At 33.3% G+C, this 27608-nt stretch overlaps 1 protein-coding gene and 3 long non-coding RNA genes across 5 annotated transcripts in view; 1 reads left to right on the top strand and 3 right to left on the bottom strand.

Moving 5' to 3' along the window:
- Positions 12553 to 23712, top strand: LOC105161294 (transcriptional activator DEMETER). Its single transcript, XM_011078935.2, has 21 exons — positions 12553 to 12892; positions 13559 to 14506; positions 15184 to 17028; positions 17112 to 17474; positions 18625 to 18715; positions 18806 to 19812; positions 19888 to 20201; positions 20289 to 20368; positions 20503 to 20587; positions 20665 to 20756; positions 20825 to 20893; positions 20997 to 21033; positions 21180 to 21262; positions 21390 to 21821; positions 21920 to 21956; positions 22044 to 22101; positions 22399 to 22538; positions 22646 to 22711; positions 22906 to 23020; positions 23094 to 23132; positions 23231 to 23712. The coding sequence occupies exons 2-21, from the start codon at positions 13714 to 13716 to the stop codon at positions 23332 to 23334; spliced, it is 5850 nt and encodes a 1949-aa protein (XP_011077237.1). The 5' UTR covers positions 12553 to 12892; positions 13559 to 13713; the 3' UTR covers positions 23335 to 23712.
- On the bottom strand, positions 14348 to 15295 carry LOC105161292. Its single transcript, XR_847761.2, has 3 exons — positions 15154 to 15295; positions 14724 to 14875; positions 14348 to 14487 (listed from the first exon to the last, which is right to left on the bottom strand). It is a non-coding gene; the product is annotated as an uncharacterized LOC105161292 (long non-coding RNA).
- Positions 17385 to 18616, bottom strand: LOC105161293. Its single transcript, XR_847762.2, has 3 exons — positions 17803 to 18616; positions 17661 to 17705; positions 17385 to 17478 (listed from the first exon to the last, which is right to left on the bottom strand). It is a non-coding gene; the product is annotated as an uncharacterized LOC105161293 (long non-coding RNA).
- LOC105161295 overlaps positions 22832 to 27608 on the bottom strand; it is a 7430-nt gene continuing 2653 nt past the window's right edge. For both annotated transcript variants that reach the window (XR_847763.2, XR_847764.2), the window contains 3 exons: positions 27431 to 27512; positions 23091 to 23302; positions 22832 to 22968 (listed from right to left, as the gene is read on the bottom strand). This is a non-coding gene — a long non-coding RNA (uncharacterized LOC105161295). The remainder of the gene's footprint in view (positions 22969 to 23090; positions 23303 to 27430; positions 27513 to 27608) is intronic.

The following is a 27608-nucleotide window of genomic DNA, read 5'->3' as shown; positions in this document are numbered from 1 at the left end:
CTATTACAGAGGTTAATGCAATTTATCGTCAATTACATTACAAACGAGCAAATTACTCTCATATAATAAAAAAAATAGTAATTTATTTTTTCTACACTTTTTAAAATGAAGCAATTTATCTCCCTTCTAAAGAGGTAAATTGCTCCGTTTTGAAAAACACAGGGATGATAAATTACTGCATTTAAAAAAACACAGGAAGGTAAAGTGTTATTTTTTTTCATAGGGAGGCAATCTGTCCATTTGCAATATCACAGAGGGATTGGTTGCATTTTTTTTCAAATTTTTTTATATTCACTTGTATCTAATCTTTCTTACCATCATTTAATAATTACTGAAGTCTGAATATTCAGCTAATACTTAGTTTTCTTTTCTATCCAACCCCAACAAGCAAAAGATCGATGGTGTTGAGTCTGTACAAAAAAATAAAATTAAATGCTAGCTGAATATTTTAGCTATTATAGTTAATAAATAAGTCGAAACATGAAAGTTGGTAAAAGACCGAATTTTTTTTTTCAACTTTGCGAAGTTTGTACTACCCTTATATGTTCGTTTTTTTTCTTAATTTTTTGGCCAGAAAAACATCACAAGTTGTATATATATGAAAAATATCACATTGCATAACCCTTAAATATCATATTTGCACTGCATGTGATATTTTTTTGGTAAAAAACTTGATTGAGAAACAGTTATAAATGCCAAAGTGCAAAATTTTGTCAAGTGAACACAAAAAAATTAGATGCCAAAATATAAAAACAGTATAATTCGAATATCAAAATATAATTAAAACCTAAACAAAATTTAAATCTACTAAGATTTAGGTGATTATTTTCACGGCTTGTGATATATAAGTACTAGCTTTGGCTAAATCTAAACATAACTTATTACAAGTATTTATAAATTTCAATTACGAATATGATGAGAGAGATTATTTAATTATCAAAATACCCTTATCTTTTAAGGTATTTTTATTGTATATTTGACTGTATTTGACAAAGTTTGACCCATCTTGACCAAGTTGAAAGTCAACTCTAGTGGCTGTCCTTAGATCAGGTGACGTGGCGGCATCCCAACGAAGCCACTTGTAACTCGCTCAAACGGTACCGTACGATTACAAATAGCTTCATTTATGATTATTCAAACACACATTTATTATTGTTTACCGCCATTTTCTGGTCTCCTTTGACCTTACTGTGCTTTCAACCTCATATTTTTTTATCCCACATTTCTAACTTAGGCATCGGAGGGCCATCGCCGAGGGCTACTCGGCTAGTCTTACGTTTACTTTGTTCTCAAGATCCACTAACAGGTAACTCGAAAGAAGGATCTAGCGACCCGACCTTGGGACTCATTTCTGCGATCCGATCCGAATTTTGCACGACCTACATTAGAATAGTTGCGATAATTAATCCATCAACAATTAACATTAAATAATAATTTATGATTAATCAATAATTGTTATTATAATTAACAAAAAATGAAGTTTACAAACACTTGTACATTAATAAGAATTTAAACACGTAACCTTGTAATCATGGAACATCAACCCCATGATCAAAAAAAGAATGGCCGCAACCACTTAAACTAAGTGTTTATTAATTTATTACTATAAATAGGGATAGAATGAATTTAATCCCTATGATATGAGAAATGAGTAAAAAAATTCTTATAAAAAATAAAATAGTAAATTATTCCCCGTATTTTGAAAAACAAAATAAATTACCATCGATAAGGGGGTAATTTTCTTATTTTCTAAAATACAAGTTTTTCCACTGAAATTTATTTATTCAATTCATATATCACAGAGGGTAAATTGCATTTAATCCCAAAATATTATATTTTTTTATTTCTAATTCATGCTTTTAAGCAATTTTAAATGGAGTTATTCAAGTAAAAAAAATTAAATGAATTCTTACTAAAATTTATAATTTATTGATAGAATTATAAATATTAAATTATTTTCCACAATACTCCAATTTTCCACTTTTCATTTTTTAATAAGATTAACGAGAACTCGACGATTGCACCTCATAGAATTATTCTCCCATCACTAACTGTTTACAGGTCGTGTGGGGTCCACTTGTGCTTGAAGTGGGCTTGTCCCCTATGGGGTGGTCATCCAATTATTTATTTAATTGAAATAAATATTACATTATTATATCGATATTTCAATAAATCGAGAATATATTGATGCATCTTTTTAGCAGACATCAAACTGTAAAACAAAAACAAAAATAAAATAGTAAATTAAAAAAAAAAATTGTATGTAGAAGTACTCTTTTTTATGTGGACTAAAAGGTAGACGTATTTTTTAAAGTATTTTGATTTACAGAAAAATTAAAATACAACCCTTGAAGTACGTAGTTTGACGGTAAAACTTCATACGACCAATAACTTCTAATTCAGAAAGAGTTAGAGGATAATGTAACTACATGTTCAATCATCTTTTTGATAAAACCTAACTTCTTGAAGTTCATTCCGAAGTTATCACACTGATCAAGTTACGTGTTGAGGAGTATGGGGTGATCTATGAGGAGTTATAATGCATTAACACTTTGAAAAGTTATCTGATGCAGTGCCAGACACGGATCGGACATGCCATCCGCTTGTCTGAAAATATAAATATAAGATATAAAATAAAAAAGGATACGGCATTGGAACATGCGTGTCCGACACGTTTTGGATACGCTTAAGATTTTTTTTTTATAATTCAAAAGGTTTTAGGCTGTCTTTGAAATTAAAAAAAATGAGATTAATAAAAAGGAAAAAAATTAATTTACTGTAGCACCCTCTATCGCTACTAGGGCTATATCTCCCTTAAACGTCGTACTTAAGACAACCCCTGTATCTATATATTAAATATGCACATAATCATCTAATTAATATGCACGTAATCCTAACGTCAGAACAGGCATAATCAACCCAAAATATTATATATATATATATATATATATCAAACACCACAAGGTGATTCATCATAAGTAATCACCATGCTTTTACGTTCTCTTTAAACAAACAAAATGTGATTTGTATTCTAACCAACAATGAGGAGAAAACTGCGTACTGACCCGATCTGACTGAATATAGCGTTTGGACCTAGCCTTCGACAGGCAGACACCTCAAAGTCAACTCCTAGAAAAAACTTCAATAGAGGAATGAGTATGCCACTCAATAAGAAATAACCAGCCCCATCTACATATGTATATTAAATATAGCCCCAAATAAGATAAGTAGGCAACATGCATAAAATATAGTCAATTTAATTCTATCATAATCAGTTTCATTGCACCACATAGCTAACTCGCAATAAAACAACCAATTGAACTCCCTTTTTTTCCTAATTTGCTTACCAGAAGGTGATATTATGTTTTTCCCGTCAACTCAATTTCACCGTTACATAAATTCAAGTGAATCCTCTTGACAGTCGGCTCATCAATCTCGTTTCGCATCATAGCTCTTTCAATTCGAATCATAGCTCTTTTATTTCGCATCATAGATCTTTTATATCGCATCATAGCTCTTTTATATCTCATCATAACTCTTTTCATATCACATCTTTTTCATATCGCATCAAAACTCTTTCATATCACATCTTTTTCATATCACATCAAACCTCTTTTCATTTCATTTCTTTCTCATATCGCATCATAACTCTTTTCATCTCATTTCGCCTTACAGGCTTTTCAACGACATCAATGGGTATTCACACCATAATTATATTCAATTTCCACCACTTTCTCATTTCCACGTATCACCATTCTTGTAAACAACTAGTAACGTAAAACCATATATCAATATATTCTCATTTTTAGACACCCACACATATCATACAACAAATATAATATTGCAATGTATTTCTCTCATTTCACATACATCATATCGTCAATCAAATTAAATCATCCACCACTCATATGTTTCAGATAAACCAGCTTTAGCATGAATCACAAATTTATATAACATCAATACCACAAATAAAGAAAACATATATAGATAATACTAATTATTTACTTACATCGACCTTACAATGCTTTTATCTACTCAATAGGTAATGGTTCGGTCCTTTCACTTTTCCTCTATATCCTATAATGAGTTATAACGCATACAATTAATATATCGAGAATATCATAAATTTAAAATAGAATATTAAATATTATTCGCACAATTTCTAATAATTTTTTAATATTTCATTTCTACCAAAATATAAATCTTCGTTCTAGTTCTTTTTAATAACTAGACACTCTAGGCTTCATAAAAATACTTATAAATTTATCGTTTAATTCATAGGGATTCATTTAACCAAACTCCTTATACATTTATAACTATCATTTTTAATAACATCCCTAAATTAGGTTATCATTAAAAACCTCATTTTTTCTCTTTAATAACATAATATTTCTTAAATATAATTTCTGAAATATTTCTATGAATTTTCTATCAATTTTTGGCTACTATATAATTTAATTAAACAACAATATGTAGAATTGTGTATTTGGTTAATAATTCCGATGGAATTACATAAATTAACTATAGTAATATTTAAATTCAATAAATTTAATAATTTAATTAACCAACGATATCATTTTTATACCCGATTTGATATTTATTTTGGCACTAATTTAAATAGTCAAAATTATAAAATATTTTGATTAAATAGTACATCGCTCAATATAAATAATATTTAATAAAAAAATTAATTAAATAATATAATTATATAAATTAATAATAATTATAATCATAATTTTCGTACCTCTGTTTCTTTTTCTTTTTCCGCCGAGAGAATTGCAATTTTTCAGTTGTGTGTGTTGTGTGTTGTGTGTGTGTATTGTGTATGTGTGTGTGTATTGTGTGTGTGTATTGTGTGTTGTGTATGTGTGTGTATTGTGTGTATATAAAGAACAAAAAGAAAAGAAAGGAAAGAGAGTGAGGCGGTGGGGGTTGGTGGCCCCACCTCCCACTCTCAACTCTCTCTCTCTCTCTCTCCTTTATATATATATATATATATATATATATTATTTACTAAATATATATAATAATATTTTTATTTTATTTATTTAATTAGATTTTTTTCAAAATACCCATTACGTCCCAATTTTCTTAATTAATATCATTTGCTCCCAAATATTATAACGAACTCCAATTTAATCCTTTTAAATTATTATTATATTTCAGTTATTACCTATAATTTATTTACTAATCACTAGGTTTCATAAAGATTTATCAATTAATCCTACTATTATTAATTATAATCTTTGAGGCGTCACATTCACTCCTCTCAAATTAAAAATTTTGGGATGAAATTACTAAAAATTCGAGGGATAGCCATAATGATTTAACTAATCTGAATACTAGAAATTTTTCTTTAAGAATTTTTTCTTTTCGTAATTTTTAAAATAAACTGATTATGTATATTTTTTAAGCCATATTTTGTTCAAAATATAAATAAACATGCTTAGTTTATATTTTTATCTTGATAACTTTTATATTGTATATTTTAATTTTATGAAAAATTGAGAAAATATATAATGAAAATATATATCATATATAGTCATATCAGTGTCGTGCCGTGTCCTAATTCTTTTATATTTTTCATATTACATGTCCGTGTTCATGCATCATAGAGGAGGACTTATGTCTTAAGGGGCATCGTTTTGCAGTGAATCCATCGTATCAATCACAGTCCAAACACTTTTTACATATTTAAAAGTCAAATATTCAGCTAATACTCGATTTTATTTTTTTTCTTCAACACTAACAGGCGAAGAATAAAGGTATCAAGTCCAGAGCAAAACTAAAAACTAAGTACTAATGAAATATTTGAACTCTTATGATTAGTAAATGCGAGGAAAATATACAAATGTAGGTTAGAGAAAAATTGCATTTTGTCCCACAAGTTAGTCTTTTTGTAATTCTGATCTCATTATTTTTTAATTCATTATATTGCATCTCATAATTCTAAAAATAATTGTAATTTTAGTTTCAAACCTTAAATTTGTTAATTTTTCGACGAAAACATTAGCAACGCCCTTTAAAAGAGCACGTGCCACGCACGTGATGTTTTTCTAATTATAACTTTAACGAAATTAAGGTTTGGGGTAAAAATATAATTTTTTGTAGTTATGGGATGTTTTTATGGTAAATTCAGAAACAATAGGACCAAAATAATTAAAATACTAACTTATGGGACGTAAAATATAACTCTTCCCTTTCCCTCCATTAATTTTGTTATTACGGCATGTGCTTAACAAGATGTTGAATAATGTGAGTATTATTAACATAAAATGGAAATAACTTTGTAGGTATATACTATGGGGGTATTTTCGAGAGTTTTTATTTTATACTTTTCAGACAAGCGATGCTATGTCGAGCACATGTCCGAGTTGTGTTCGTGTGGAACGCGTGTGCAACACTACATCAAATAATCTTTTGAAGTGTTCGTGCATTATAGTTTAAGTGCAATGGTTCAATAATGTTTACAAAGATTCCAACTTTTAGCTCTGCATATTCGAGGTGCGTACATAATTTAAATTTTTATTATATTTATTAAATTAAATGTAGAAAAGAAAACAAAATAAATAAATGAATAAATTACTCCTAAATATTCATGAATATGGTATTATTCATAGAAAGTTAACTCTAATGAAAAATAAATATATAGTTGATATAGACATATTATCAATTTATTTATTTTCTGTTCAAACCCCATCATATACAAAATTATCTCGCATCAACGGCAGTCACAAACCTCAAATTGTTAATGATTAATGCATCAATTCTTAGCATTAAATAATAATTTATACTTAAATAACAATTATTATTAAATTAAATAAAAAAAACTAGTACTATTATTAAAGTAAACCAATAGTTATAGATAAATAAGAATTTGAACGCAAAATCTTATAATCATGGAACATCAGTTCCGAAGCCGAAAGAAACGGTACATCAACCGGTAAAGGGGTGTTTTACAGCCACTCAAAATAAACGTTTATTAGCTTACTGTTAAAAATAAAAATTTTGATTTACAGTTTCTGCTTTTGAACGATTTAAATTAAACTTATTTAAATTAAAAGTTATAAACAATTTCCTATCGACTTCTACTATTTATTAGTAAAGTTGTAAATATTACGGAAGTGTTTGTCAAAAACTTATGTTCTTATGAAAGTGTTTAATTTTAGAAAAAGTCGACAGGTGATTAAAATATAAGAGTTGTGACTTGTGAGTATTTGAAAATAATAATTACAAGTAGACAAAATTTGGCATATTACCAACTTATTTGTGAAAATACCTAACTACCCTAATAGGTGACTAGATTTTAGCCGTTACTAAAAAAGGTATTCTAGAAATATGCAAAAAATAGTTAGGGTAAAAAAGTCACAAAAAAAATTAACTATTTAAAAACCCTTAGACTGCAATAAGAACTTTCTCGGCAACTTACTGCTTTTAGCTTATTTTAGAATCAGTATAAGCGAAAGTTGTGCGTCTGAACGCCATCAATCGGCTTAATTTAATCTATAACTTGAAAAGCACTTAATTTTAAGTTTTTACAAATGCTCACAAAGTTGTTTTTCACAATATTCCAACTTAAAATTTTTAATTTCACTTTTCACTTTTGATAAGAGTTATGTGAATCCAACCGCTTTAACTAACAGAATTATTATACTGGTCGTCTTTCTCTCTCTTACTTTTAACTACCAAACTACCACTAACTGCCTTTGGGTTGTGTGGGGTCCACTTGTGATTGAAGTGGGTTTGTCCCCTCTTTGGGTGGCCATCCATTTATGTTTTAATCAACTGAGATATGTTATTTTTATTTATTTAATAAAAACGACAATTACGTCAATATTTTAAAGAAAATGATCAATATATTTTTTTAAGTTTTCATCAAATATAAAAATAAAAAAATAAAATAATAAATTTATATAAAATAAATAAATATGCACAAAATTCGATCAAACTCTAATTCGGGATATAAATTTTTTATTATAAGATTTCAACTTTAACTATCAGATTAAGACCTCATGGGACTGGTCAATGCTAAACGTTATGTCTTGATGTGAATAGTTTTCCTTTATAAATGTACTGTATATACGTAATATTTAATTCAATTAAATTAATCAATGAGACCTAACTCAATTTATAAAATGAGGCCCCATAACCTTAGAAGTTATGGGTTCGAACCGCACGCATTCTATTGCATAGTAGATTTTGTCTTTATAACCCTACTAATGAGTGGGATATTGTTCTACTGCATAGTAGGTGTTGTCTGTCTATTATAATAATAGGTGTTATTTAGATATAATTTATCTGATATTGTCGATCAGGGTATGATTGTTGTAATTGTCTTTGTTAGATATAGATATTGGACATGAATGATTGTAATAATTTATTTCAAATAATAATAGTTTATCGTTTTCACTTCAAAGAAAATCAATCAAATTAGCTTTTTTTTTTTTTTTGTAGATAATTCGTGATTCTCTTTTATATCTTCCATAATTTATTTAAATTACTTGTCTATTGTACAATTAGAAATATAAACTTTATTTAAATTTTTTTTAATAATTTATAATTTTGGGTATTACTACATAATTATCTCTAGATTGCGTCATAATGTTAAGTTAAACTAAGTAGCGTTTTATACAAAATTATGACTATGTTTGGTTTCATTTTTGGATAATTTTCGAGACAAGATAAAACATACCCAATGTTTGCCTCCTTGTTTTCACACATTGATTGTGTGTTTTTTTATTTTTGAACTTTCTGTATATAATATATATATACACACTTATATATATAAATATAATATAAAAGAAACATGATTTGACAATGAACAGTAATTTTTGTTTCCAAAAGATACAATATTAAACATACAATATTTATATACATACATAAAAAAAAATATAAAAGAGACATGATTTGACGATGAACAGTAATTTTTGTCTCTCAAATCCCAACAACACTTATTTTAAAATATTTTAAATTACCTCTAAAAACAAATCCAAACATATACGCTATCTCCAACACACACTTATTTATCTCTATTTCTCTCTCTCTATCTCGAAAACACAAAATAAAACACTCTAAAAATAAAATCAAACATAAAGTATATTTTTAGTCTATTTTCAATGGTAAATACAATTAAAACTATAAAATTTAGTAATCCACTAAAATAATAATTATTAAATAGTTCCCTATCTGCCGTCATCCGTACAAACAATTCGTAATTTAATTACAATTACATACAAAAATATAGAAGATTAGATAATAATTTAAATATTATGACTTATTATATATATTTAGTGATAAAAATATTTATTTTATCACTAAAATGAGTTTTATAAATTCAAGCATTTATAATTATTCCTCAAAATTTATTATTACTAACAAAAACTTGCATATTGTGACAAAAAATATTTTTTATTAAATATACATTTTTAGTGATAATTTTAAAATTATTACTTGATAATTTTATTATTGATATTATATTTTCTTATGGTGTTATCATATATTAAATTTTTTTTCTTGTATTTAAATAATTAGGACTATAAATAAAATAAAAAATTGTTACTTCCATGATTCGGACATAAAGTAGAATGATAATGACCCCTCAACCATTTCAATTTCATTTCATCCTTTACTCTATCATTATTCTTGGAATAATTACACGTAAATTTTATATAGTTTAAAAAATTACATTTAATATCTCTGAGGATTGCTTTCGTCTAACAAATAAGTCTTTTTGTTAGTCAAAATTCACTAAATTTGTTGAAAATTTACAAAAAGACTAAATAAAATTAAAATTTGCCTTCGATCGACTTGTTATTAACTTATTGCAAGTCAACTAAAATATTTTGACTAAACTACCTTTATAATAGTAAATTATACCTCCTTACGTACATTAACGTGTGAAAATATATGAGGATAATTTGGTCATAAGATTTGACCTGTAATGAATTAGTAATAAGTTAATCGAGGGTAAATACAAGTTTTTATTAAATTTTGTTGCTAATATAAGCAAATTCGTTGGTTTCTTACCAACGATGAGACTTATTTATTAGACGGAAGCAAACCTCAGATGTATTAGATATAATTTTTCAAATTACATAATATAATTACACCAAATTTCATAGGACAAAAATATAATTATTATCCTTAGTTCTGTGTTTGGTGGGGCAGACACGTTTTGCACGAACTACTAACCAAAGAAATAAGGAGTGCATATGTTTCAGCACCTTTTGTTTAGGTCCTCCCACCGCCACGCACTACGCGGAATTCACGAGGATTTCAGACAATCAACCTCAAATGACGATATTGCCCCCCGTCTTCTTACACACGCCCGACAAGTCGCCCTCTTTCAATTTTTCCACACTCATACTGGTGTGTGTGTGTGTCAAATTAGAAAATTAAAAATTTAATTATTATTTTTAAAATTATATTTTAATCGTATAAATTCAAATATTTTATAGAGAGATTTACGAAAATTACGAGTTTAAAAAGTTAAAAATACATTAAAGTTGAAAGTTAGATGGTTAAAAAAAATAAAAATTTTAAATATTTGGTGAAGCAATATTAAAAATTTTAAAAAAAAATTGTATTTTAAAAATATCACGGGTTTTCGTATAAAAAAATTATCGCAAAACATCCTAATTCAAAATATATATACACTACAAGAAATTTAACATTTAACGACGACCACGCAATGTGGTTGCGATTTTTACGAGTGTGACTAAAACATTTGTTCTGACTAAAAGTCATGAGAAAAATAATTTTCGTTGCGGATAGTTTAAGTTTTTATTTAATCATCATTAATTATAATTATTTACCATGATTTTAATTTATAACCAATAGTAAAAAAATCTCTATTAGTATAGTTTCATACTGCCGTGTCTTTTTGCATAAAAAAATCCATCGTCAAGAATACAGATCCAAACATTCTCGTTCTGTTACGTCTTTTTATAGAAAATAAATAGCAAAACATACTGATTCAGACATATATTTTTCACGTAAAATTCGATTAAAAAAAAATCACAAACTCGCTCGAAAATACTACGAATATCGATCCTTATTTTATTTCAAAAAATAAAAAATAAAAAGATTTATGGTGCCAACTATACCCTGATTTTAATATAATTAATCAGTTGTATATAAATATGGTAAGTCATAAATCAATAAATCAGCAATATTCTGTATTTCATTTAATATTATGCAACAACAGAAAAAACATTATGGGCAGAAAGCTGTTCAACAATTTAATTCAAACTTTCCAAAAAAATTATTTAATTACTAATTAATTATTGGAAAAGAAATTATAAAAAAAATATATTGGCTTTTCATAATTATTTTCTAGAAAAAAATTAAAAATTAAAATTTAATTGTGTTCAGTACATATACATATGTGTATAAGTATAAAAACATGTATATGTCAACAGCGTATTTTTCTATTTTTTCTTTATAAGAAAATTAATTACGTCATTACATATACGTATAAATACAAGTAGATTTGTATTTTTAATTTTAAATTATGTTGCATCTTCTATTTCATTTAACGTATACGTTCTACGTCTATCAATTTTTTTTTCTCTAAATAAAATAAATAGCGTAATTTTTGCATATATATTAATTGGGATAGAAAATGCAACGAGGCTCGTCAAAGTTAATTATGTCATTACATGTACGTATGTGTATATGTATAAATACAGGTATGTGCCGTAGCTGTATTTTACTATTGTCAGGCGTTTTCTACGTCACATTTACTGACTGAGTTGTTAACAGCAGTGAGGAGACTCACTTACCAAATTTCTAAAGCTTGGAATTAATGCATCCCAAAATTGATTTGGGCAGAACTGAATTTGCTATGTCAGGGCATAAACATAGGAAATGGCAGTAATGCCCTTGGTTAAGGTTAAGTCATTTCCTGAAAGCAAAACTTGAAATAAATAAATAAAATGTTGCTCATAAGAAAATTAGCCATACTAAATAAGATGGAAATCAAGTTGATTTAGGTCAAATTTTCTAGATTTTCTGGTTATTTTTAAAATTATTCCATATTAAAATTTTAAAATCTGCAGTAAAATATGAGTGTTTGTGACAAAGATCTCGTCAACGATGCTGTAGGGGACACATAATTTGTTCTTTCCCTGGTCAACTTTGTACTTATTATTTTTTGGGAAACTAATATTAAAATCCTGTTAACAAAATTAAAAGAAAAAACACGTGTCGTTGTAATTCTAACCGGTACATAATGACATGAAGATCGTTATAATAGAATTACAAGAAATCATGATAATTTTCCTCTAAAACTAATTCGATATACCTGCATTTAAGCATTCGAAATCAAGAATCCGAACGCTTTTCATACTAGGTAAGCTGTTGGTCAGCTCCATATCTCTGTTCAACGCTCGAGTTGTGTAGATAACAAAGAATTCAATGCGGTGCTCTGAATGCGGACGCAATCGATATAAATTCACGTAATAAAAAATAATGTCATGTGTGGATCGCCGTAATCAGGTAATTAGATACGCAATAAAAACGAAAGAGAATGAGGTTTTCTCTTTTGCCATGGAGTAAATCAAGAGGGAGGGATTCAAAGATTTTGTGAGCCATGAATATGGTTAATTGACCATAGTGAGAGTGCCCTTATTACCAAAAAAAAAAAAAAAAAAGAAAAAAAAAATTTCCAACTTGCCTAACCATGCACATTTCTTTTGTGTACATAAAGCCTACCTTTACTGTTCATTTCGTTTATTACTTAGTAACATTACTTCTCTCTCTTCCTCCCTCTCCCTCTCTCTCTCTCTCTCTGTGTCTGTGTCTGTGTCTCTCTCTCTCTAAAACTCCACTGTTGTAACGATGAGGGACTTTGTTCTCCGGCATTGACTCGTCGTTGGAGGTCGTCACTCAGGTTGTATATATAGCTGATATGTATAGAGATCGGCCTGCTGAATTATACCTGATTAAGTTCTTGCTTTTTTTTCTCTCTCTTTGTTTTTCTTTTTGTGTGTGTGAGAAATTCTGGTGCTGAGTTAATTTCTCTTTCTGTCTCTCTATGTCTGTTTTTTTTTTTTTTTTTTTTGGGGGGGGGGGGGGCGCATGGCTTTGTTCTGGGCGTGAAGAGAGGATATGGGGACATGGAGAGAATCTCCATTCAAGATTTATGGGTTTTTATTTCAACTGAGTTAAATTTGGAATTAAGAATCCTGGAATTTACTTGTGGTGATTCAGGTGCTGCAACTGTTTGTCGTGATTTTTCTGTTTTTGTTTCCAATGTTTCCAATTTGTGCAATATTGGTGTGGGTTTTTGGTAGGTTTGCAATAAGGTACATTTGTTGATAAGTAAAGTTAGGCAGCTGGGTTTGCAAGAAGTTGGGAAATTTGGTAGAGATGTATATGAATTTGTTGAGAAATGTTGCTGCTTTTTGGGATTGAATTTGTGGGCATTAACTGCTGTGGATTTCATCTCTCTGGGAAATGCACTTGTTTTTCCCACATGCTGCAATCTTGATATATATACATATACATATGTGCAGATTTTTAGCAATTTTGTCTTAGTGAAATTTTTTTCCTCCAGTTTCTTTCAGGAAGAACAGATGGTTCGTTCTTGGCTATCTATTGGGTGATTTGATGAATTGGAGTGATGATTTGATTTACGAGTACAGGGAAAAGTTCAGATAAGTGGAAAATTTCTATAGAAATTTTTCATTGTTTTTACATCAAATTGGAGTGATGAATTTGGGGAAGGGATTTTCGGTTCCCTGGGAGAAAGGGATGAAGCAGAATGGGGAGATTTGGATTCCGGCAACGCCAGAGAAGCCGGTTTTGCAGAGAGGAAATAGTGCAGAATCTAAAATGCCAGCGTCTCAGAGAGGGGAAGGGAATTGGCAGGATTTGCTGGGAATTTACACTGGGCTTTTACAGAATGAGGCGGCTAGTGAGCGGCCTCAAAAGTTCAATCCAAATGTCGTTCTAAGTCCTAATGGCAGGGAATGTAGCGTTCAAGGTGTTGCTCCAGGCGAGACGTATAACTGGCTGCAGCAGAATTACAATCCGACTGGGGTCATTCCAGTGAGCACCAGAGTCCAGAGTAGTCGAGATGTTGTTCCTGTTGGGAACTATAACCGGCTGCCTTGGAATTTTAACCCCAGTGACCGTTTAGGTATAAACATCATGGATCGTAACATTCAAGATGTTAGAACATTGCAGAATTCGAGAAGTTTGAACCAAAATGCTGGAGGTGTTGGGTCAAGCGTGCAGAATGTAGGTGAAGCCATCCCTCCTCAGAAAGTTAATTCTTTAGCAGAATTGATGGGCATGAGGAGTGCTACTCGTGCACCGCTACCGAATCTAGCACCAAACGGGAGCACTTACGTCGTGGGCAGACCAACTAGTATTTGTCTACATTCGCAAGGTGAAAGGAACCAGATGGCTTACACATTGGTTGGTGGAAAACACCAGCAAAATCACGTCTTGCATGCAATCGGTGACGGTGATGGTTACAACCTACACGAAATGCCAAATAGTGAGTACATCATATGCAAGACTAAATTTTTTGAAATTGTCCTTATCACTTCATCTTAGGACAACCCCTACATGTATCTGCAAGTGATATATGTTGCTTTAAGTCTCATTGCCACTAATATAAACTGAAACAACAAATGTGCTGTATCATCTCAAAACTTTCAGTAAAAAAGTAATTTGCACATGAAAAATGAAGTGACTTAAGCATATGTACTTACCTCTGTGGGGAAAACTACAATCTCTGAGACTCTGTCCGACATTGGCCTTACACATGCTGAAGAAATAAGATGTCTCATGTTGTTCCTTGACTCATAATGACGTCCATATTAGGTGCTAAATGACCAGCAAATATTTGCATGGCCATATGTATCTGAAAGAACAAACTCATTTTCAAACACTATACTTGATATTTGTTTATTTTCACTTTTGCTTGTTGCTTTATATCCAAGCTGCTAGATAGAGGATGCAGATCTCTTGCACCTCCCTACCCTTATACATCTTATTTTTCATGATTTTCCATGTTCCTCAAGTTTTGCCTATATTATCTGTTTCACATAGCTACCTATATATGGCCCTTTATTATTCTTTACCGGGCAAGTTTAGAACAACTGAGATTGACTTTAATATTTTCTGGAATGTTGCCATCACCTTATAATCATAATGTTGCATTTTCCGTAGGTAGACTTGCAGTCCCTTGCTGGCCCGACTATAACATAAATGTACGTCCAAGATTGGAAGCAGGGGAATCCTCAAGTGCCCCAAGGCCATTCCCATTGGGGCCAGTAACGCCAGATCAGCAAAAGCAGCCAAAGAATTACCACATCATTCAAGTACCAAGTTTGTTGATAGATGAAACCTCAACTCAGGGCAAAGATAAGCAAGAAACTGCTGTCTTGTCTGCACAACCTCAAATTCTCGAGAGCCAATGTAATGAATTCTCACTCAACACTTTGGATAAGCCAACTGGAGCAGTTTTGACGCCACCAAAGGAAAAGAACAATGCTGGTGGTGAAAATGGAGGAATTGATCTCAACGAGACACCACAACAAAAAACACCCAAGAGAAGGAAACATCGGCCAAAGGTAGTGGTTGAAGGTAAACCGAAAAGGACTCCCAAGCCTGCTGCTAAAAAAAGCAGCACTCCTAATGAAAATCCTACTACAAAAAGAAAGTATGAGAGGAGAAATGGCAGTAAAACCTCAACAAGCCCATCGACTGATGCAGTAAATGTGGTTGAAGCATCCAATATGGAACCTGCCAAGAGATCATGCAAAAGGGTGTTAAACTTTGACTTAGATACTGGAGAACAAAAGAAAAGCCAGGGAAGAGAATTTGACTACCAAGCACAGGACAATGAAGGGTGTAAGCTTCCTTTTAATTTGAATTTGGATTCTGATATAGCAGAGAGGTCTAAAGAATTAAGCGAGCCATCGGCATCCACACCAAAGGTACGGCAGCAAAAGATATGTGGAAAAGAGATACAATGGATAGAGACTGCACATGATTTTGTCCCCTCAAATAACATCCCTCCCCTAGAATCCACACCAGTGGCAACTACAGCATCGCCACCACTGACATCTACTCTGAATATCATTGCCAGGAGTTTGAATGTCAGAAATGCTAGTATAAATCAAAGTAGTGGCAGTAATAGGTACAGTCAGGTTCATAATCCCATCAGTGGAGGCCTTGCCCAGCTTGTCATTCAAGCAAATACCATAGCACCAAACTTAGAATGTAGAAGACAACCAGTAACTCAGAGTACACCTCATATTCTGGAGGATTTGGTGAACGTTACTGAGCATAAAGGATCCAAGAGAGAGCACAGCCATCCTGAGCTGAGACAGCCCCATGCTATCACCCTCATGGGTTCTCAATTGTGGTCCCACGGAGTCTCTGCAACAGACAATTGTGACAGAGATAGCAGCAAATTATTGCAGAACAGTTTTGAAACAGGCAAGAAAAAGAAGATTGACGAAAAATTTCATGGAACCTCGTCCAGCATGCCTTCTGGCATTACAGCTGTTGATAATTTCTCAGGACAAATTGAAAGCAGGAGTATGATTTTCCCTGCACAAAACTCCAGAATGCACCAGAACAGTGGGTTAACAGATTCTAATAGTAATGAACTGAGCAACTGCAGACATTCGAATGATAAACTGAACATGGTCACTTGTGATTGGTATACGACCTACCCAGATTTCAGGCATAAGTTTCAGCAGCAACCTGCTTCATCTCAAGTGCATTTATGTGCAGAACAAATGGCACAGAATACATCCAACCTTGCTAAAAAGAAAAGCACTGACTCCCTCACTGCAGTTACTAACTGGAATCTGGAGTCTGCATCACAACAACACCCTAAATCCATTCCACCAAATGAAATTATAAATGCGCCTGATCGTGTTGCAGTCAAGAGACGGACTGCTGGACAGACATCATCCAAAAAATTGCTGATTACAGATAAATGTCTTCAGCAAGAGTCCAAGAACTTGAGAAGTTATGGGCATTCCTCCAAGAAAGTCACAGGTAAACACCTTTAAGTTATCTTGTTAACATAAGCTGGATATGCTCTTTAAAAAATTAAAGCTATTTTTTGTATTTCTGTTCAGGGTCAGATGAAGAAAACAGAACTTTATCATACATTGATGATATTGCCGACCGCATGAAAGATTTGTGCATCAATGATAAAGGCAAGGGAATAGAAAGGAAAGAGCAAACTGCACTTGTTCCATACAGAGGAGATGGTGCCATTGTTCCATTTGAGGAATTTGATCCAGTCAAAAAAAAGAAACCACGGCCTAGAGTGGACCTTGATCCGGAGACAAATAGGCTGTGGAACCTTTTAATGGGTAAGGAAGGAAGTGCAAGTGCAGAAACAATGGAAACTGATAAACAAAAATGGTGGGAAGAAGAAAGAAAAGTCTTCCGGGGTCGAGTCGACTCATTCATCGCACGAATGCATCTAGTTCAAGGTACCTGCTTCCAGAAAATTTATGTCATTAATATTGCACATATATAAATCATCCACCACAAGATGTTTAATGATCCAAAAAGTTATATGATTGTTCCCTATCTCAATTGGTCATAAAAGAATTTGTTTCAAACGATTGAGAAACAAAAGAGAGAAAAACCAGATTTTCATTTAACAAATAACTTACTATTTCAAGTTGGAGATTGGAGCTTGGGTTGGTCCATCTTCATTCCTACAGCATTTAGGACACCCATTCAGAGGAAAGATGACAACTATGTCTTAGACATCGAAAGCAAGAAATACGGTACAACTTGGAAACAATGCCATACCTTAAATGTCCTGATGTACTAGTGATGAAAAAGATATTGAGAATGAGGCCAAACTTTTGAATCTGCCCAGAGGGCTGAAAGTCATCTAGCTCAAATTAAATGTTAGTTATAAAAATGGTGGGCAAGCTCATGGCCCATCCTCATAAGGAGATCCAAACTAAACACGAAATTCCAAACATACGTGTATTGAACCCACCTTCTTTTGGGTAAGTTCCCAACTTAAGTATATTTTATCTGGCATTTCAATTTGCACTCTAGAAATAAGCAAGTCTGGACTCAAAATGGGGGCTTAAGGCGTATTGTCTTCTCGCACTCCTTTATTTGGTTTTCTTGCAGAAAGCTCAGCAAATCTGCAATGAGTTCTACTATACTGAGTTTCATCATGCAGATTTACATTGGATTTGTTGTAGCTATCCTCGATGACACTTTCTAGCACTTTGAGTGGCTCTGTTGGTGTTTGTTCATCAACTATGGGGAGAAATTTCCCATACAAAGCTCTTAACATCTCAACTGATGAACTTGAGTTGCTCGTCTCATGGCGCTCTTTAATTAGGAACTTTTGACCATTTTTTGAACCACAATAATCCTATTTTGTCGAGTTCTAGGAATGCTCACTACAAATTAGTTAGTCGCATACTAATTTTGTAGTATTATTATTCCATAAAACAGACTTAATCAGATACTGTCTTCAAAAAATGATCAAGTTCGACCAAAGAGTCAACCTAGAACAAAAAACAATAACAAACTAATAATCTTGGATTTACCTCATCAAGTTAACTGAATTCTAGACCGTAAACCTAAAACAAAATTGCATCTTCACAGGGGACAGGCGATTCTCCAAGTGGAAAGGATCAGTTGTTGACTCAGTGATAGGAGTATTTCTCACACAAAATGTTTCAGATCATCTTTCAAGGTACAGTTGAGTTCTCCGTGGCCGCAGAGTAAGACCATATAATGTAAAGGATGCTAATCCAACTTTTATAACTTTCCTCCTTGCTTGCAGCTCTGCTTTTATGTCTCTTGCAGCCAAGTTCCCTCTCAAATCAAAAACTGTGAGACAACCATGCTGTGAAAATGGGGAAAGTCCATCAGTTGAATGCCATGAGGTTCGCATAACATATCCAGATGGAACAACTTATGATCACAGAATTTTAAGACAACCATCATACAACCAAAGCTCAGTGACATCCACTGAATCATCTGAATACAGGGGAGAAAATGTCATGACAGAAAAAAGAACCTCCATAATAAGCGACCATACTAGGAGAACAGAGGAAGAGATTATTTCATCACAAAGTTCTTCAGAGTCTTTTATTTTTCAAGCATCTGAAGATATCAGATCAAGCTCAGGATCAAACTCAGAGGCAGAAGATGGGTGGAATTTCAGCAAAAACCTTGGTTATCTAAGTGTTTCTGAACACACTGACAGAATTGCTGCATTGCAGCAATCTCAGTTTCAGTTCATGGGAAGTTTATTCCCAGATAAGAGGCCTTTGATTGGTCATCAGCAATTAGAAAATCCAGTATACAGGCAAAATCCAGGACCAGCCAACAGCAGCAATGGACATTCTTATCCATCCATTTCCAAAGTCCCTCATCATCAGAGCTCAGTACCCTCATCCTCCACTAATTCCTGGCTGAGCCTGGAAAAATGGGAAGCAGATGTTCTTGCATTCTCGGGAAAGGAAAGCATATCTTCTTTGGTTTCAACAGACTTTGATATTAGCAATAGAGTAGGTGTGGAATGCAGAAACAACAACATAGGACAGAGCCCAAATATTACTTTTACAGCCATACAAGATGGAAGAGCAAAACTTCAGCCATCAGCAATGAATCATGCAATTCCAAACAAAAACCTTGAACTGCAAACTGATTTTATAGATGTGTCTCAGAATGGAAATGGCCAACATTCCATCAATCATAAGCAAGGAAAACAAGAGGACTTTCACAAGGATAGTGTGTTTCGGATGGACCCCACAGGACCTGGTGAAGCATCTACACAACCAAGTGGTAATGTACTGAACTACTTCCCCGTTATTGCATCTATTGGACGATACTTTGATGTTCAAGTTAATTTAATTGCAGATACCTGGAAACACGATGACAGAAGACTTGAACCAACTGAAGTGGGACAAGTGGATTCTTCCGGCGGACCATCCGTTAAGGTCAGCCCCACAACCCCAAATGCAAGAAAGAGAAAGGCTGAGAAGGAGAAGGCAGAACCATTTAATTGGGATACCTTGAGAAAGCAGGTGCAACCGAAAGCTGGAACAATTGGAAGAAGCAGGGAGGCAATGGACTCCCTAGATTATGAAGCATTACGAAATGCTGATGTCCGTGAGATCTCTGATACAATCAAAGAGAGGGGAATGAATAATATGCTAGCAGAGCGAATGAAAGTACGTAAAATGATTATATTTGATGACTCTTTAAATTACTCACTACTTCAAAAACACCTAGAAAACAAGGAATGTCCATTTTTGCAGGATTTCCTCAATCGTATAGTTCAAGATCATGAAAGAATTGATCTAGAATGGTTGAGAGATGTCCCACCGGACAAATCCAAGTAAGTCTCTTCATTAAAGTTCCATGCATCCATATGCTAATAGCATATAGCGGTAGGCATCTCCATATATTCCGCCCAGTGTCTGCTAACATCTAAAAGGGAACTCTTTGCTTGCTTAACAAAATTTCTTGCAGGGATTATCTATTGAGCATACGAGGGCTAGGGCTAAAGAGCGTGGAGTGTGTACGCCTTTTAACTCTTCATCATCTTGCTTTCCCGGTAAGGTCATCTGCCTGTAAAGATCAATTTGTACCCAACAAGACATTTAATTCTTGCCTGACTAATCCACTTATTAGGTTGACACAAATGTTGGGCGCATTGCTGTTCGACTTGGATGGGTTCCTCTACAACCCCTCCCTGAGTCACTCCAGCTGCATCTCCTTGAACTGTAAGTACATGTTAAGCATCAACAAAGAGAGCTTGTGAACTGTCTGTTACTTAATTGTTTCCTTGCAGTTATCCAGTGCTGGAATCAATCCAGAAATATCTTTGGCCCAGGCTCTGCAAGCTGGATCAGGAAACATTGTAAATTTTTCTTAATTGCAATCATCTATCTCAATTACAAGAACTCTACACCTAGCTTTGGAAATCCCAAATGTCGACTAATTAATATATTCTGACACTACAGGTATGAGCTACACTACCAAATGATTACTTTCGGAAAGGTAAGCTTTTTGCCTTCCATATTTCTTCACTGCCTCACTAGTAACCAATATGTACACTAACCACATGCAAACACTAGTAGTCATTATGTACACTCGCCATATGGAAACAGTATCTCAAAGCATGGGTTTCCATATATTGGCTACAGGTTTTCTGCACAAAGAGAGAGCCAAACTGCAATGCATGTCCAATGAGAGGAGAATGCCGACATTTTGCAAGTGCTTTTGCAAGGTTACTTATGTTGTCTTTCTAAATGATATTATCTCTCTATAAATGGCAAGAAAAGCTAGCCAGTGAAAGACTTACATACATTGAAAGATATCAAACAGTCATGATCCAACATATGCATTTGGTGCAGTGCAAGACTTGCTCTTCCAGGGCCAGAAGGGAGACAAATGACCAGTTCAGCTTCCCAATATAGTGCAAGGAAAAGCTCTGAAGTAGTAATAAAGCCTATCGCACTACCTGCGTCCGAGGATAACATAGAGAGGGGAACGGGGTTGACAAGAAATTCTGAACCACTCATTGAGGAACCAACAACCCCAGAGCCACCCACAGAAGTGTCAGAAAAAGACATGGAGGATGCATTCTATGAGGATCCAGATGAAATTCCTGTCATAAAGCTCAATGTAGAAGAATTCACAACAAACTTGCAGAGCTTTATGCAAGAGCAGATGGAAGTGGGAGAAGGTGATATGTCAAAAGCCCTAGTTGCTTTGAGTCCAGAACTTGCTTCTATACCAATGCCCAAACTAAAGCACGTCAGTCGACTGCGGACAGAGCATCAAGTGTGAGTTAAATGTTTCGAACTAAAATATCGAACCTATTAACTATACAGCACAATGTAGGTAGAAACTATCAGCAACTAATGGCTTACACTTGGTGCAGGTACGAACTCCCAGACTCACATCCGCTACTGAAAGGGGTTAGTTATTTCTCAGCTCTAGTCGTAGCTACTATAATTCTACTTATATGCAACTTGTTTCACTGATGTAAAAGTTAAAATGTCTAGATGGACAGACGAGAACCCGACGATCCAAGTCCGTACCTTCTGGCTATATGGACTCCAGGTAAGTTATATAATCTAAAATCCGTTGACACAGTCCAAGAATGCCCACAGAAGGCACTTGTTTCGAGAATGGTAGCCTAATGCTAAAAGTATTTACTAATTTCTAAGCCTCACCAAAGAAACATAACAACAACCCCTTCCCCCTCACCCACTAATACACCTGCATGAAATAAATAAATCCAGAAGAAAACAAGAGCATAGGGTCATCCTGAAGGTCTGCTGTACTTCAATTATCTTGATGAAACGGACTGTTAATACAGTCTGCTGATTGTACCCACATTGACGTCATCTTAACCAGGTGAGACAGCAGATTCAGTCCAACCTCCAGAAATTAAATGCAGCTTTCAGGAAGGAGGCGGCCTGTGCAACAAGAAAACATGCTTTTCATGCAATAGCACAAGAGAAGCACAGGCTCAAACAGTCAGAGGCACAATTCTGGTGAGAACAAAATGCGATATAATTATCAGCAAAGTTATGACAATTAAGGAACCCTTTTCTTTTCGTCTTTGTTTTGTTGCCGTGCTGAAAAGCCCATCTTGTTGTAGATACCTTGCAGAACAGCAATGAGAGGCAGTTTTCCTCTTAATGGCACATATTTCCAGGTCAATGAGGTATTAAATTCCTATTTTCAGGAGCTTGTGTATATAGCACTAGCAAAGGGTGATTTCTGCAACACGAAATCATATTGGAAAAGAAACATTCCCCATTTGATAACTTGTATAAGAATAGGTTTCCTTACTCAATGAATAGTTACATGCTTTCAGTGGAGGAAATAGAAATGCAATCCATTATTACTCTTATGCAGGTATTTGCGGATCACGAATCCAGTTTGAACCCTATCGATGTGCCGAGAAGTTTGATATGGAACCTGCCAAGAAGAACTGTATTTTTTGGCACTTCTGTCTCAACAATTTTCAAAGGTAAAAAAAGAATCATTACTTTATAGCTGAGGTATAAAAAGAAAAAGCCACTGAAATTCTCTCTGCTCACCAGGCATGTCAACTGAAGATATCCAGTACTGCTTCTGGAAAGGTATCAAACGGGCTTTCTTTCAGTATTGTCCCTCTTGTACATTGATGATTATTGAGCCGTAATTTTCACACTGGTGTAATTTCAAAAATGCACCACAGGGTTCGTATGTGTCAGAGGATTTGACCAGAAAACTCGAGCACCGCGACCTCTAAAGGCCAGGTTGCATTTACCTGCAAGTAAGATGGCAAAGCAAAACGAGTAAAGATGAAGTAATGCTACTGGTAAGGTTGCTAATTCAAATAGCAACCAGCATCTCCAGGAAGAAAAGAAGATGCAGAAGTAGGATAACTGTAGACAGCTAACAATTTTTTTAGATCCATTTGTTCCTCCTCTTCCCATGAGTTGCAGGTAACCTGTTCTTTGAGCAGCTTTATGTACATTTTTTTATATCAAATAAGTTTTCTACTGCTCAAAGTACGGGTTGTTCATAGAAAGGAGTTGCATGTACATCGTACATTCCCAATTTTTCATATTTCTTTTTTTTTTTTTTTCCCTCCAATTTATGCTCACAAAGTGAGCCATTTTTCAATGATACCAATGTTAAAGGGGAAGGGGAATAAAAGAATGTAATCTACAGTTATATTACATTTATTCATTTGTCACAGAATTCTCTCCATGCAAAGAAGCTGCAATTTCCTCCCAGACATAAATTTTAATTGCAATCATCAATATCAAAACCTATTATGCAGACAAGATCTACCATATTATACACCAACTTCATCCTTTCACCAACTGAGTCACATGCTTTCCACTATTAGTACAAATAGCAAGCAAGAAAATTTTGGTCATATAACAATACTATATTTTAATATCCTAATAAAGATACCATCTACCACATTCATGAACTTGAAACAAATACCAAATTTGTTGGCAAAATAATAAACATGGATTTCATTTTTTAAGAATCCTGTGTTCCCCAAACATGGGAATATAGATCCAATGGAGTTAAATACAAAAAACTGATAAATAACAAACTTAGATTTCAAAACCTGAAGGTAACTTTGAATGGCAAAATATTACTTGAGGCAAAAGACTGAAACAGAGAAATCCAAAAAAATGTAGTATTACTCATACTTAAAAACCTATCTTCTGAAACTGCATAAGCCACCCTCTTATAACAGTTTCAATCTGGCATGAACATTAACCATGGCATAATTGCAACTAGCACATAATCTTGCCTCTTATTCTGTATTTAAAATGAGAAATCTTCAGGTGAGATTTACAAGTATCACAAAATCTTGCCTCTGATTCAGTATTCAAACTGAAAACTCGTCTGATTGCATAATAGTGGGAAAAATTCTAAAAAAGTTATGGACTCAAAAATGCTAATGATTTCCTTAATAATAATCCATGTATTGGATTACGTCAATCTCCAGATCCTATGCATTGATGACAAAATAAGTAAAGCAGATACCAAACCACTGTCCGAAATCTGATTATATTTATTTGGCAACAGAAAAAGCATATTGCCAAATAATTCATATTCTAGAGCACAATTTTCAAACATCAACTGAGAATAATAGTGCATTATGTATTCCCGTCACATATCTATGCGAGAGAGATATGAGTGCAACCAATGCACCCAGCGTTCACTAGAATTACCAACCTAATGAAAAGCTTGCTACACATTCATGTATGTGAGGAAATTTTATGGTTCATTTCCTGTGCATTGAAAACAAAAATCATATCCATGCAATAAAAGAGAATCTGATACACTCATACACCAAACCTTAGATTTCATGACTCCACTACTAAGTCTACTATAACACAAAAGGTAACCTTTATTTAATTATTGTAAATCTTCCAATCACAATATCGAAAAAGGAGAAATTTTAGCATATGGTAGTCCCTAACCCACTCCCCCCCCCCCCACACAAAAAAAAAAAAAAAAAAAAAAAAAACCCCCACACAAAAAAAAAAAAAAGAAAAGATAAAATGGCTAAAGCTATTTAAGAAGCTCAAAATAAATATCTAGAGAATTGTTTAGTTTGATCTCTACTAAATTGGAATGCGAAGTGTTTTGTTTCACTTCTAAGGCTTCATTAGCCAACTTGAACTGCAGAGAAAAGTTTGGAAGAAACTATTGAATACTCAAGTATCAGTTTACTTGATTATGGTACAAGCATTCCTCTTATCAATATATGAAATGAAAATGTTTGGTTATCATAGCTTAAACTTTAGTAAATTAAAAGCCAACCAAGAGAACATTTACAGACTCTCCTTACCATCATATACAAACAGCATCCAGTCACTGTAAAGTACGGGGTGCTCAAAACTAAAAATTCCTCAGTTGAATTCCTACTTGCCAAAAGGACCAAACAGATTACTGGAGACAAGCAAAGGAAGATCGCAAAGCATATCTTGTGAAGTGTGATATACTTAATTTGAGCACATTGTTATCACTCTTAATTTCAGGATTCATCTGAATGGTAACATTTTGAATTCCTAAAGTGATATTGGATTTGTTATAGAAATTAGGCAGACAGCATAGGAGACAATGGATACTAATGCAGAGCGTGTTACTTTTAATGAGAATAAGCTAATATCCTAGTAGCTGATTTCTCATATCACTGGACCAAATCATAGCCTTTGGTTAATCATGTTTCCCCGAGAAAAATGTAGTCGTGGCAAAGTGATAGGAAGAAAGCCAGAGGATGTGGGGTATCCTAATAGTAGGTACTATCACTCTCCCAATTGAGGTGTTAGATATCAAATGTCAAAAAGAAAACCAACCATGAAGAATTCCTCCAGTAATGCCTTCTATAATAGATAATAAGTTTACATAAAGAAGTCATCAACTCAATACTTCAGTATGACATAAACTCCTTATCAAGGATAGGGGCAAACTGCTATGGCTACAACAAAAGAGTGCCAATATGCTGTATGATGTCTACCAAGTTGAGAACCACATGTCCTTAACTGTAAAGCAGTGCCAAGAAATGTACTACTTTAGTAGTTATTAATTATTCACAAGGGTCTCTAGTTTCTCATGCCTGAGTTCTATAAAGTTATGAAAATAACTGCCAATTTGCAGAACTCTATGGGCTTGATAATTGCACCAACTCCTTAAACAATCGTATATTGGACATCTTAAATGAGATCTAAATTGCTAGTTGGAATCCACAATCCGGGACTTTTAGGTTCTTATCTATAAGTCTATAAAGAGTGCCGATTGAAGTCTGCAGACTTGCAAATTAGACCATATTGTTCAATGAATACAATGTCATATATATGATATTCTACAGGAAACAAATACTTTAAAGGTTCTCAAAATTCCCTTTTGTCGGGAATTTCTCTATTAGGAAAGATCAGGTGATTAATGTCTACAAACCAGCAGATGCAGAACTCATTTCAATCTTCTAGTGCCAAGTGAAGTGACAATTCAAACAGATACATCGAATCACCCAATTGAATGGTAAAGGAAGAGAATTGTAATCCTATAAAGTCTAAACAAGAGTACCCTCCCCACAGCATCCATGCACAACAGTTGTCATTTCTTCAGGCCTATATTTGAATCTCCAGAGTATGGGTTTAGGTATTCCGGTAGAAGGATAATAGTCTATCTTTCATATATTACATAGAATTATGGAAAATTTGCCTCATTTATGGTTTAAAGCAATCTTACACTTTCAAAATATGAATCGAGTGCTTAACATGCCAAATTAGTAATCTATTCAGTAAGTTAAACATAGTTCCTACACAGACTGAAGGACAGATACAAGTTGATCCTTCAAGGCAGTTCTGTCTTACTGACAACAACATTCTATGATTCCTTCATTAAACCTATGTAACCGATCAAAAATACTTTCAAGGCCTTAGACTTGGTTATCTGCCACCTTTTGTCCCCAAATTTCCATTAGCAGTGTTCTTCATTTATCATAATCACCAGTAAGGGGAAAAATAAGTTGCTATCTTAGAGAAGCTAACAAGGGATATCAACCGAAAAAGAGAAACAAAAAGAAAAAATAATATTAACAATGACCAGCGATATTCAACGGACCTTAACCATAACACCTCATTGCAAGGATATATATTCTTACCTGGGAAACCTTCACAGACACCCTCAATTTTACTATTAATTTAACTATAAAACTAAATGGATGAAAAGGATACAGTTATAGATCTGATAAAATTCCAGGAGAAATTTAGTTAAAGGGACAGCTAAAGTTAGAAGTGGAACACATGGCAAGATAATTATATGAAATCTATTTGGATGGAAGGAATTATATAAAGCTTGGAGCAATTAAGAGGATAATAGTGTACGACAAGAATGGGTGATGCATTAGATGTTACCATACTTTCCCAGTATAGTAAAGAGTTTGATCTTGGACATTTCTCCTTCAGTTACCCTTTTCCACCACTACGTCAAATGTCTTCATCCTGCAACCATATAAAAAAAATAGGCTTAAACACAGAATGAAACTGTGCTAAAAACATACATATTACATACCAAAAATAACTATGAAGCTTGGATAT

Source organism: Sesamum indicum, linkage group LG4, assembly GCF_000512975.1.
Source record: "Sesamum indicum cultivar Zhongzhi No. 13 linkage group LG4, S_indicum_v1.0, whole genome shotgun sequence".
NCBI lineage: Eukaryota > Viridiplantae > Streptophyta > Magnoliopsida > Lamiales > Pedaliaceae > Sesamum > Sesamum indicum.
This window is presented reverse-complemented; position numbering and strand designations above follow the sequence as displayed.